A 13,937-nucleotide genomic window follows, 5' to 3' on the forward strand; every position below is an offset into this window, starting at 1 on the left:
AAACCATGGTCACACATGGTTAGATAGAGATGGAATAGCTAAACCATGACCAAATGCATGGTTAGCTAGAGATGGAATAACTAAACTATGGTCACACATATTATGGTTAGATGGAGATGGAATAACTAAGCTATGGTCACACAATGGTTAGTTTGAGATGGAATAACTAAATCATGGTCATACTGTGGTTTAGCAGTACAGTAGTTGGACTTAGTAACCATGTAACTCACTTTTCACAGGGGTTAAACTGGAATCATAACTATTCCTACATTATACATGCCTTAACAAATCATTTCCCTCAGATACATTGCATGTCCAATTTTGCTATTGTTCTGCATGCTATTTTCTCTGACAGTTCCTTTTTTGTAAAAGTTATTTGTTCCATTTGATACTTGGCTGCAGATTTTGATTTCCTTTATATTTGATTGTATTTCTGAAATTCAGACTTTTCATAGCAATTTCATTTTTTATCCTTTTCTCATTTCACATTTGTTGAAAATTTTTGTTGGTAATGATTTTATTTGTTTCAAAGGGAATAGAATTAATAGGATTTAAATAGGATTAAATATTAACCCTTTGGGCGCCAGATAAATAGCAAAAAAAGGACATTAAACTGCCAAATTTATTCTGCAATTTCTTTGAGTAAGTGTTGACGAAATTCTAATTAATTTTATGTCATCTTTTTGATAGAGGTAGGAATAGATCAAAGATTAGCAATTGTAGAAACATCTGAAGTTGACTGTGGGTTTTGCACTGTCTGAGAATTTGTTCACCAATTCTTACAATAAATTCTGTGAGTTTGATTAAACTGCTGAATAAATGTTCAAACTGTTCTTTCTCTAAAGAAATGGTGTAGATATATTTCTCTTATTGATAGATTTCATATCTCGAAGGGTAAACTTTTTTCATTTTATTTTCAGTGCACCTCTAATTTATTATAAATCATCTGTTTCAATTAGGGCTGAGACGATTTCAAAATTTTGAAACCGGTTAATCATTTGTATGAAATCGAATCGAAACCAGTTAATCGGCCGCCATATTTGAAATGCTGTTTTCTTTCCTGACGACCGTCTTCATTAGGAACTTACGGACTTTATCATTTGGAAGCAGTGTGATAATAAGTGATATTTTGGTGTATTTTATTTTAGATATATCACAACATGCAAATCTGAGACTATTGATTATGTTCAAGCTAGTTGATGTGTTTTAGCGGAAATAAACTGCGGGTCTATGTGCTGGACAAAGAAATGTATAAAGATAAAGTAGGATTTGTGATGTTTATTGTTTGAGGCAATTAGCGGTTTGCAAAATTGAAACCGGTTTCACCTTGTAATCCAATCGGATCCGATTAACCGAGTAATCGTCCCAGTCCTAGTTTCAATAATGTCCAATAAACGCATATACAGTCTAACCTGCCTTAACGGTCACCTTGATTCGGTGGTCACCTGACGTTGACGGTCAGTTTGAGACGCCCTCGACAAAATTCTCTCTATTTATGTCTCCCGCCACACAGTGGTGTGGGAGACATATTGATTTACTCCTGTGTCTGTCTGTCACAAAGCTTTTCTGCTCTAAGTCGAACATTTCTCATCCCATCTTCACCAAATGTGTTTGCCAATAAGTCCTCAGCCAAGTTCGATAACTAGCCAAATCGGCCCAGGCACATCGGAATTGTGGCCCTTGAAACTTGTTTTTGATAATCAAAGCACTCAAAGTCTGATAAGGCAGTTGAGGTCTTGGTGCATGGTGGACTCATATACTACTATTCAGATGATTAGGCAGTTGTAGGAGTCATGGGCTTTTCTCAGAAGCAGCTCTTGTGTATACTTTGATTCGGCGGTCACCTGCTGTCCATGGCCAGCGGCCACTTAAATTGCCTCCAAAGGCCTAAAAACAGCCTGCATTAGACGGTCAGTCCCACGGCCATGTTTAAAATTGGATTTAACAGGTTGTTAAATTGCAAGCCGTGTCCATAGCAACAGACAAGAAATCAACCACCGATGACAGACACGTGACGCCCAAGTTAACCCTTTACCACACAGAACAGAAGCCAAAGTAACCTCTTTTACATAACACTGATAAGTGATAATCAATAATCAATAATCGGTATATGGCTGATAAAGGTGACTGTCTTATCTGAACAGAGGTGTTAGCATTATTTTGTGATTACACACACTTATGTTAAAAATGTCATTATTTTAATATTTTCTGTAAGTTTGACATTATTTTTGTCAATATAAAGTTTGTAGCAATTTAAATTCTCTTTCCGATGATACAAAATTTATTGTAGTTTCTCTTTGAGTTTCGAAGATATAAAGTGTTAAAGTACGGGAATATATATTTTTAGGCATAAAATTCTGTTTTGGATTAGAATCTACTTTCACATTGAAATTCATATACAATTTCATTTTGATGTTTGAAAGTTTGATTTATAGTTAATAGACTTATCTTCCGAATCGGAATCGGTAAGTATTTTATAAAAAAACAACCATCAAACTGAATAACACTACAAAAATAACGGATCATAAAATTTCTGAAAGTGCAAAAAGATCGCCGAGATCGAGAGTCGTAACCGACTACAGTATTCTTGTGCTAAAAATTAAAAATTTTAAGATAATATTACGTAATATTTTGATGATCAAACGTCGGTACATCACGGGTGACTTCCGCAGCAATTAACTCTTGGGGTGTCATAAAATATTTGAAAGCCGCGGTCCTTCTGTTTTGATTAACACTTCCCGTTATGTAAGGCCATAAATTCCAAGCCATCGTATACACAAATTGTTGTTTAGGGGAAATTCGCATGTATCACGCGTGACCTTCATGACCTAACACATTTAAAAATACTTTGATGTTAAATGGTTGTTATTTTTAGAACGAGGAAAGCCCGCGAACCGGCCAGTTGCAAGCAGTTTTCTCAGTAATTTTCCATGACGTAGCGTCGTGCGCATGTAGGAAAAAACCCCGGTGTCTTTCTTTGCAAAGTACTCGATAAATTTAAATAGTAACCACATGATCTTGTACGTAAATAATGATGACGAAATCCCATATTTTGAGTTAGTAAACATCCGGAATTTGTTTCTTTAGGAAAAGAACGAAAATAAAGCGATTGATTATGAGACACGGGATAAAACGATTCTGTTCAAATGGCCGTTAATCGGTATAATACGTTTCTATCGGGGAACCGATAGACTCGGGTCAATACGTTTCTGTTCGGTAATCGATAGATACGGTGATAAACGTATCCATGTGGGAAAGGGTTAATCGAGCAGCCGGTAGATAAGTTGTACATCTGATGTACAATAATAACATCTGATTAAATGAAGTGGGTGTGTATATTCAAATCACTTTGAGATGTTGCAATGTTTGATCATAATATCTAATCACCAATTAAACACATTAGAAAATAAAAGCAATTTACACTTGTTTTTCGCAGTGGAATCGGTAGTTATTGTTCGCAAATTTATTGATAATTGTTGATATCTTAAAACGACAAAATGACATGAGCTTCTCAATTTAAACTGATAACCAAAAAAATTATTACGATAAATGGCCAGTAATTATCGGCAATTAGAATGTCACCTTGTGTCAATTTTGTTGTTCATAGTTTGATCTTTAATTAGAATCATAAAATTTGTGATTTTTTTTATATATTTCTTTCATCAAAATACTATTAAAGGACGGGGTGTGATAAGATATGCGAAATGGCCCCCTAAATAATTAGAATATGAAAACTCCATAATTGAAATTTTAACTGTCTAAAACAAAAAAGAAGATCATAATCGTTAAAACTATGACTTTTAAAAACTTCAAAACCAAGTTATTTGTACGACTCAGGCCTTTAAAATAGTCGAGGTCCGTGACTTTTACCATTTTTACATGCAATTTACACACTACATACTCAATTTTCAATCTGAGCCGGACCTGGTGTCAAGCTGAAGTTTTGCTGAGAAAATAAGGATACTAAAATATACATTTTCAGAAAATATCAGCTTGACACCCGCTCAGGCTCATATTGAATTTCCACCTTTTTCGCAATTTTTAGCCTCACTTTTCTTTGAAGGAAACAGGATAACGTGCTCATCTCAAAGCAACCGAACATCAAACAGATACGCGGGAGTTTTGTTCTAATTATATCGATATTATAGTTTCGTGTCAAAGGAAACGTTTTTGATTAAGGTTTAGCTGTATATCACAAAACAACAGATTTTTTTTAGCTAATGAACAGCATCTTGACACACAACTTATCTGTCCAATACATATTTTACTGTTCTGTCCGACAGAGTTGGATACTTAAAATATTCTAAATGAGTTGTCCGCCTTTAAATAAGAATGCCATTTGTAAAGAAATAGATGTAAACAATTGTCAAAACGATGTTTTACCTAGTTATGTAAAGTTTAAACACTCGCACGATGTTGCAAATGCTTCAGAACGAAGACATATAACAGCTTTTAAAAATGGTGAGTTTTTAAAGGCGCTGGACTGTCCAGAAGTGTGGCCCCTTCATGTAGTCCCTTTCCAAAATTCAATACATATATGAATAAATTGACAATGGTTTTGTACAATGATATAAATGTTTTATATGCTGTTATATTTTCATGTAAAACAATGCTTTCTTTCTATGATTTGAAGACGTTCCAACTTTTTTTCTCTGAAACATGGACCTATACCTTAAATTAAGTTGAATAAACTACATAGATATGCTTCCATAGTTGTAATACCGATCCAACTCGGTTCCGGCGACATTTCTGCGGGTACGTGTTTTAATTATGTGGTAAGGATTTAGTAATATTCAACTCGTATATTATTTATTCAAGTAAAATGAACACATAATTATGTCGTTTTTTCAACTTACTTTATGAAGATACTTCATTACATATTTAGATAAAAAATCACCGAAAATATGAAAAAAATGGAAACTTGTAAGACAAAGTCCTGCCTCCTGATTTATTCGACGAAGGTTTTGTTTTATATGAATGTCACACAACAAGAAGAACATTCCGTATACGAAACAAAAACAAAACACTAAATATGTACGGAGATATAGAAGCAAAATTTTTTATTTTAAAAAGTTAATATTTCATCAAGTATGTGAAATAACTGGCTAAATTACTATAAATCAAAAAAAATGCAAAACTGTTTCTATGTTGCTATGATAACGCATATGAAATGAAAGTTTAGAATTTTAGTTTTAGAATTTTTCTTGATACAAATGAAACGAAACAGACATAATAGTTAGAGAATAAGCCAAGGTAGATGTATAAAATAAAAAAATCTTATTTTTTAGAAGAGTTTTTGGTCATCCTTACATGAAAGAGTTATCTCCCTTGTTTTTTTGCATGATCATTCTGTCTTAGAATACAAAATAAAAATTCGTATCAAGAAGTTGGATCACTGTGTATTGTGACGACATACAATTTATACAGTTCAGCAATATAAACTAAAATATATTGCAAAATAGTTTTCTATACCCCCATTCTAAATGATCAAATATCTTTTCAGCTGAAGTCTTAGATAAATGTAATAATCTATTTTTGGTTCATTACCGACGTCTGGTCATTATATCTTGGTGGATTTTGAAAAATATAGTTAATTACCAATGGAATGGTGTTGTTTTACATGCATATTTAGTGGGGGCCATTTTTGGTCCTTATCATATCCCGTCCTTTATATGAAATTAATTTTGTTTGAAAGAAATATAAACCACTTGATCTTATATGGAACGTATCGGCAATCTTAGATTTTAGCCTGGACAACAAGCGCGGAAAGTAGTTTCCCTTTACCAAAATAGCGAAATCGTAAACAAATTTGTTTTGAAGTTGGAAAATCAATTTTTGTTGTAAAACACACGCCGGAGTTGTTGATTTCTAAGAAGACCATTCATATTGCGAAGGCACGTCAATGTATCCTGATAAAATGATAAGAGTAAAACGAAAAAGAAATGGGCTTAAAGTCATGATTGAACACTGGTCAGAAGTCTGAAATATATACATATACTGGCTGCCCCTTCAATCAGCGGTCACCTGGCTTAAGCAGCCAGTTTGACTGCATCCCTTGGCTGGCTGCCTAATGCAGGTTAGACTGTACACTGCACTTGCCAAACTATACTGTCTAAACATTTGGGTAGCTGTATTTTATTACTTTATGTTGAAACCTTTAATGTTTTACACCAGTTGATGTTCTGGTGAAACCAAAAAATATCCAAAAAAAAGAAATGAATAAATCCTGGTATTTACTCACATATGTATGTTTATAAGAGTTTTTTTTATCAAGTTCATTAGAAGGTATTTTATTATCTGAATGGGTTGAATATAGACATGAGTTCAAATCTCGAAGCAGGAAGATTTCTTCCTTATATCTGTTATATCCTTGTGCAGCTGCTTTTGCATTCTTATGTATTTCTTTTAAATTTAAACTGATTTTTTTTGTCAAGTTTCAGTCAGATTGCCCAAGTAACACTAGAGTTATGGCCCTTAGAAGTTTCTAGTGTTAACTATATAGGGTACTATAAATATGGCAATTTCTGCTTCTATGAAACTTTAATTGAATTTAGATCACGATTTTTGTTTTTTTTAATCTTAACACCCCCACCTCCCCCCCCCCCCCCCCCCCCCCCCCCAAAAAAAAAAAATCATTTTTTATTTTCCATCAATATTTATTATCAACATTTAAAGTTTTGTACCAATACCTTCCACCCGTCACCACCCATGTTTCTTACTTGATTGTGCTCTCTTAAGCCTCTCAAGGACTTCTGTTCTTTTTAAGTTTAAATGTAATGAAATTAATTGCTTCTTAGTAACATCCAAAACTTTTTGCCGGATATATTTCATTGCCATTCTTCAACACAAACCCATTCGGCGGGGGATACCAATTTATTGAATTCAATATGATGTAAAAAAATTGCCAAAAATTTTCAACACTAGATTGAAAGAAGTGGGATATATTCATTAGTTCTCCACTCCATTATACAATGGTTCTTTTTAATGTGCCAAAAAGAAATCTAGGCGACAATGTGTCTAGTAGAACTCCACAATTCTTGAAATAAGATCTGTAAAATATAAACTAAATCGAATTATTATCAGCATCTTCTTGAACACTATCAACAAGTTAAATGCAAATTATAGTTGCATCAGCTATTGTCTCACACTTTTCAAATCTTTAAAAAAACTTACAGCTTCATAAAAAGTAATTCTTATTACCTCCCTTTAGAAAGGGCTTTCCAAAAAAGGAAATTATAGTTTTACTTCCTGCTCTGTCTTGAATGAAACTTGCATTTGTCCGGAAAAGAAGCTTTGATACTGTATGTTTACTGGATGTAACTAATCATTGACTGCCAGGTATAATCTGTATGCAAACAATTTGTCATCAGCACCGTGTAAATATAGGGGAGGTTGTGGTGATTTAGAGTTGGACACTATGCACTGTTCATAATTGAAACAGTAAAAATTAAAATGATGAAATTTTCAGACTGTAAAAGGGTGGTCTGCAGGGGAATTAGTTTGTATACTTGGAGGGGCCTCCGTGGCCAAGTGGTTAAGGTCACTTGCCTGTCATCGATGTGGGTTCGAGCCACACTCGGAGTGTTGAATTCTTCATGTGAGGAAGCCATCCAGCTGGCTTACAGAAGGTCGGTGGTTCTACCCAGGTGCCCACTTGTGATAAAATAATACACGGAGGGGCACCTTGAGTCTTCCTCCACCATCAAAGCTGGAAAGTCACCACATGACCTACAGTTGTGTCGGTGCCTCATTAAACCCAACAAAATAAATAAATACAGTATACTTGGAAGTAGTGTGTGTTGTGATGAGGCGAATGACTGATTATTCCTTCTCTTGAGAAGGAATATTATAGTTCATAAGTCACACTTGACTGAGCTACTGATACCGAAAGCTGTTGTCATTACAAGCTGGCCAATAAAACTCCGTGACCTTAGAAATAACCTCTGACGTTAGACTATTCTTTCCTTATTGAGACGACTCTCTACTGAAGGCGTTCCGTGGATTACATATTACTAAACCCAAGGATGTTATTTCTTCCATTCTTGAGGAACATAACATACATTCAGTCGCCCAGATAGACATATATCAGCAAATTTAAATGTAAACAACTAAATATTATCGTTACCTTGAAATGCATAGTTAATATATGAGAAAAAAAACCCATTGTGACCCTCTAATTATGCGCAACAAATTCACGGATCGAATCGTAATTGATTAACCGGGTCAATGTCTTATTGCCGTATTTACTCTATTGAAAGTGATAACAGATTTAATTTGTTGTTGGATTTAACAATTTATGTTAAATAACTAGCGTAAATACTTACTTGAAATTTTTTGACAGTATAAAATAGACATTGCAACCAAAATTTTACAAGATGATCATTTTAATAGCTCACCTGCTCAGGTGAGTTTTTCTGATCGCTCGATGTCCGGTGTCTGTCATCAGTCTGTCTGTCTGTCTGTCGTCTGTCAACATTTGGCTTGTGTATGCGATAGAGGCTGTATTTTTCAACTGATCTTCATGATATTTGGTCAGAATGATTACCTTGACGAAATCTAGGCCGAGTTCGAAAATGGGTCACCTGGGGATAAAAACTAGGTCACTAGGTCAAATCAAAGAAAAACCTTGTGTATGCAATAGAGGCTGTATTTTTCAATTAATCTTCATGAATTTTGGTCAGAATGATAACCTTGATGAAATCTAGGCCGAGTTTGAAAATAAATCATCTGGGGTCAAAAACTAGGTCACTAGGTCAAATCAAAGAAAAACCTTGTGTATGCGATAGAGGCTGTATTTTTCAATTAATCTTCATGAATTTTGGTCAGAATGATAACCTTGATAAAATCTAGGTCAAGTTCGAAAATGGGTCATCTGGGGTCAAAAACGAGATCACTAGGTCAAATCAAAGAAAATGCTTGTATATGCGATAGAGGCTGTATTTTTCGATTGATCTTCCCGAAATTAAGTCAAAAATAATAACCTTAATGAAATCTAGGCCGAGATTGAAAATGGGTCATTTTGGATCAAAAAGTAGGTCACTAGGTCAAATCAAAGAAAAACCTTGTGTATGGGATAGATGCTGTATTTTTCAATTGATCTTCATGAAATTCATTCAGAATGATTGCATTGATAAAATATTAGTCAAGTTTGAATATGGGTCATCTGGGGTCAAAAATTAGGTCACTAGGTCAAATCAAAGAAAAACTTTGTGTATGCAATAGAAGCTGTATTTTTCAATAAATCTTCATGAAATTATGTCTGAATAATAGCCTTGATTAAATCTAGGTCAAGTTTGAATATGGGTCATCTTGGATCAAAAAGTAGGTCACTAGATCAGATCAAAGAAAGAACTTGTGTACACTATAGAGGCTGTATTTTTCAACTGATCTTCATGAAATTTGGTCAAAATGATTGCCTTGATAAATTCTACATTGAATTTGATTATGGGTCGTCTGGGGTCAGAAAGTAGGTCACTAGGTCAAATCAAAGAAACACCTTGTGTATGTGATAGAGGCTGTATTTTTCAACTGATCTTCATGAAATTTGATGAAATTTGGGTCAAGTTTGAATATGGATAAGCTGGGTTTAAAAACTAGGTCAATAGGTTAAATAATGGAAAAACCTTGTGTATGCAATAGGGGCTGCATTTTTCACTGAATTTCATAATATTTGTTCAGAAGGGTTGCCTTGATGAAATCTAGGTCAAGTTCTAATATGGGTAGTCTGGGGTCAAAAACTAGGTCACTAGGTCAAATCAAAGAAAAACCTTCTGTATGCGATAGAGAATGTATTTTTCAATTGATCTTCTTGAAATTTGGTCAGAATGATAGCCTTGATGAACTCTAGGTTAAGTTTGAATATGGGTCATCTGGGGTCAAAAACTAGGTCACTAGGTCAGATCAAAGAAAATACTTGTTTATACTCAAGATTTTTTGCTCCAATTTTAATGATAATTGGTCAGAATATTTTTTCCATGAAATCATTAGGTCAAACATGTTTACACTGTTATGGTGTGTTTCTCAGGTGAGCGACCTGGGCCATCTTGGCCCTCTTGTATTTATATAGATATGCCCTAGAAGGAACTTTTGCTATGCTTTAACTTGTTTGGCGATTAGCTCAATAATACAGTTTCCAAAAAAAGTGCAAAATAATCATGTATCTTTTCAATACAGTAACAGTCTTTGATATCTTTATATTTATAGATTTATATACTGTTTTGAAACAATTGTGCGCTTCTGGATGGAATACATTTCATGCCTGAGTAATGGTTGTCTTTTTCTGGATTGTTTGTATCATTTTATGGAGTTTCTTACAGGAATAATTGGTCATTATTACGCCTGATGCTACAGCGTAACTTGCGTAATTCAGAAACTTGTGCTGCATCGATCACCATTGTTTGTAGTTATTTTACCATTTTGGAGAAATGTCTTCAATTTCTAAGCTAGAAACTCTGCCATTTGTGTAGCTATTATTTCTCATTATCTGGTAGCTGTATAAGATACTGATTGTCAGAGGATAATGACTGCAGATTGTCTGTGTTCATTGTGGTCGCTGGGGTTACTGCCACAATGACAACAGTCTAGGTCATGTAGTACTTTTTGCCAACGATATATTGAATGTTTTTCAGATACAGTGTAACATGATACTCTCGCATGAGGTAAGTCAGAGGCTGAGCTTTTCTTTGTAGTTCCTTGATGAGGTTAGTCAGAGGCTGCATGAGCTTTTGCATGAGGTAAGTCAGAGGCTGAGCATTTGTTTGCAGTTTTTGCATGAGGTAGGTCAGATGCTCACCATTTGTTTGCAGTTCTTGCACGAGGAAGGTCAGAGGCTGAGCATTTGATTGCAATTCTTGCATGAGGAAGGTCAGAGGCTGAGCATTTGATTGCAATTCTTGCATGAGGTAAGTCAGAGGCTGAGCTTTTGTTACAAGTCTGACTTGAGGTAAGTCAGAGACTGAAGCGTAGCTTTTGTTTCAGGTCTAACTTGAAGTAAGTCAGCTTTTGTTACAAGTCTTCCAGTGAAGCCGTACCAGGCAGGCATGATGGATGTTACACATTTCATTAATTCTCTTGAATAAACTTGATCAGTTGAGTTTCTGGTACTTTGCAAGGTTGTGTTCTATGCTCCAAACAGATCTGCTTATAGTTTTACAGCTTGAAATAAGTCAGGTTTGAGCTTTCATTCTAAACTAATCACTATGTCAGTTTAAGTACAAGTCTGGACATAAGTCAGGACAGGAATTCACCCAATGTTACTTTAAGCCCTATGGCCCAACCTGTTAACCAGTGTGCCACTGACACTGTCTAAGTATTGCAGGAGCTGTAATTAAAAGAAAACAGATGATTTGTGCAATTGAATTAGAATAATCTGTCTAGATCTTTCACCCATGATCCATTTTATTTTTCAGGGTAAACTAGGGGAACTGCTTCTATCTTTGTGCTATGAACCCAATGTGGGACGCCTTACTGTGATAGTGATAAAAGCCAAGGATCTCAAGGCAAAAGATATAACTGGTGCCTCTGGTATGTAATCTCCCCTTGATTCTTACTAAAGCAATATGTTTATCTCTTCTTTTTTCTTAAAGAAGTCAGTGTTTTTTTTTGTTGTTGTTGTTTTTTTTTTTGTTTTTTGTTTTTTTTTGTGGGGGTGGGGGGTTAATAAAAAAAATATATATATTTTTGTAGTTTGACAGAAACACTTAAAAGTCTTCATTTTAAGAAGTGATTTCCAAATTTGAAAAATAGTACAATTTCTTCTCAGAAGATTCTTTAGGATTGAGTCTGGAATTTTGAAAATTATATATAATTAGATACTTTGAATTCTTTTGAGGATTTCAAGACAATCATTGAACAATTAGTAAAGACATATCAAATTGGTTTTACAGATTTATGATTAATTTGTATTAGTTCTTTATTAGAAACCTTTATCATTTTAGCTTATTAGGCTTGTCATTCTTTTACAGAAAATTGTGATTTTGTCAACCTTACAATTGCTCACATTGCCTGAGACATTAACATAAAGTCCACATTTAATCTGTAACTTTGTTGTTTTAACATGGCTATATGATAATGTTATTTGAGAAAACATTTCTTTTAGTTTTTTGTTGCTGCCCAGTTAGCTCAGTATATAAAGTACAAAACATTGAATCAAAAGTTTGCAATATACAGGCCTGAAGAATGGTTTCCATGACAATATGCCTGAAGTATTTTGTTCCCCACCACCACTCATGTGAGGAAATTGTTTGGTCCTTTGGAGAACAAGTCAGTACTGGTACAATTAAAGTCCAGGACCATTGGTTAGGTTCACTTGCTACCATTACAGATGAAAATTAATAATGTTGGAAACCGAAAATGACATTGACTTGTTATTTAGCTGTTAAAATACAGCTGTATTAAACTCATGTGGCATATTCCAAGCAAATTTTTAGAATATTTAGCACCTTTATTTCCAGTGATTGTAAGAAATCGAAAATGATAATTATGTCCTTTAATTTTGAACAAAAACTATACATGTGAGTGATGTACAACTAGTTAAACATGTGTAAAGTTCTGTATTTGGTCTAAAGTTCTGTATTATAGTAACACATCTGAAGTTCTATATTAAAGTAACCAAAGTTCTGTATTACTGTAACATGTCTAAAATTCTATATTACAGTTTTATATCTAACGCTGTAAAAGTTATTACCCTATAGTTCTACCATACAGTAACATGTCTGAAGTTCTATTTTACAGTAAAAGGACTAAAGTACTGTATAACCTTAACTGAAGTTCTCCAGATAGTAACATACCTAAAGTTCTATATAATAGTAACATGTTGCAGTAACTGAAGTTCTATATTTACAGTAACTAATACTTGGTTCCACCATAAACCTAAGTCTGGAACAGGTAGTAACAAACACACAGGGACAATTTCTTATGGACATTGGTTTTTGTAATGCATTTCTTCCCCATTTTCTCACAGATGATGTCATTTTTGGTGACAGAGCGTATGCACATGTCATGAAGCGCTTTGAAGGAATAAATGTACAGCTTCATAAATGGGTTTCTCTTTTTCAGACTCAAGTCATGGTTTTTCTGTTATAGAAAAACAGTGGGCTTTGTAATGAATGACTTCAGTAGTTAGGTTGAAAATTTTTGGAAGATCATTATGGTCAGATAATCCATATTGCATGGGGTTGAATTTGTAGTTAATTTCGATGATTTGTCTTACATCCAGATACAGTTAAACATTGGGAACCACATAATTGCCTGTGTAAGTCTGGGTGCTCGAGCCAGTGATGGTTGAGGGAACAATGTTTAGTTGTACTATGAAACTTGTCATTTTATATACAGTACAATCACAGTCCTACGAAAAGCCAAGGGACCGACCGTTTTTTTTCGTAATATTGCATTTTCGTTCGAACACGGCGTAGGAAATTTCGCTATGTCTACACATCGTAACAACTACCCAAATGTAATATCAACACGTTGTGATATTTATACTTGTGATTTTCGTATCGGAGTACATGTGTACCAGGTTAATATGTTCCTAAACTCAATGGTCTACGACGGTCTTCTCTGTCGCCAACATTCCTATCCAGTTATCCTCCCAGCTGGCCCGGGACCTTCACTGGATTGCCAGGAACGCATATGCCATCTGATATGATATTTATAGGAGAAAAGATCAGTCACTCTAATGTCGAATAACTTGTGTCTTAATGTACAGCGTACGTGTTTCAGATTTAATTTGTAAGTTTTCACACTTTAATAACTGTTTACGCCCAGTTAATGGATAGTGACACTTTCCGCTCTAAAGTGTTTTTTACACTTCACCGTGACGACTCAGACTTGACACATTAAGAATGGAACCTTTTCGTAGTATATTGGTATTTCAATTCGTAGTACCATGAATGCACTGTATATTCAATAAACGATCAGTATCTGGTTTTAAACTTGGC

At 34.5% G+C, this 13,937-nt stretch overlaps 1 protein-coding gene across 3 annotated transcripts in view; it reads left to right on the forward strand.

Annotated features, from left to right (window-relative positions):
- Positions 1-13,937, forward strand: part of LOC123551927 (synaptotagmin-7-like) — a 464,896-nt gene that overhangs the window by 433,006 nt on the left and 17,953 nt on the right. For all 3 annotated transcript variants that reach the window (XM_045341234.2, XM_053541481.1, XM_045341235.2), the window contains one exon: positions 11,409-11,523. In XM_045341234.2, coding sequence (XP_045197169.1) covers positions 11,409-11,523 — 115 coding nt within the window. The remainder of the gene's footprint in view (positions 1-11,408; positions 11,524-13,937) is intronic.

Source organism: Mercenaria mercenaria, chromosome 4 (genome assembly GCF_021730395.1).
Source record: "Mercenaria mercenaria strain notata chromosome 4, MADL_Memer_1, whole genome shotgun sequence".
NCBI lineage: Eukaryota > Metazoa > Mollusca > Bivalvia > Venerida > Veneridae > Mercenaria > Mercenaria mercenaria.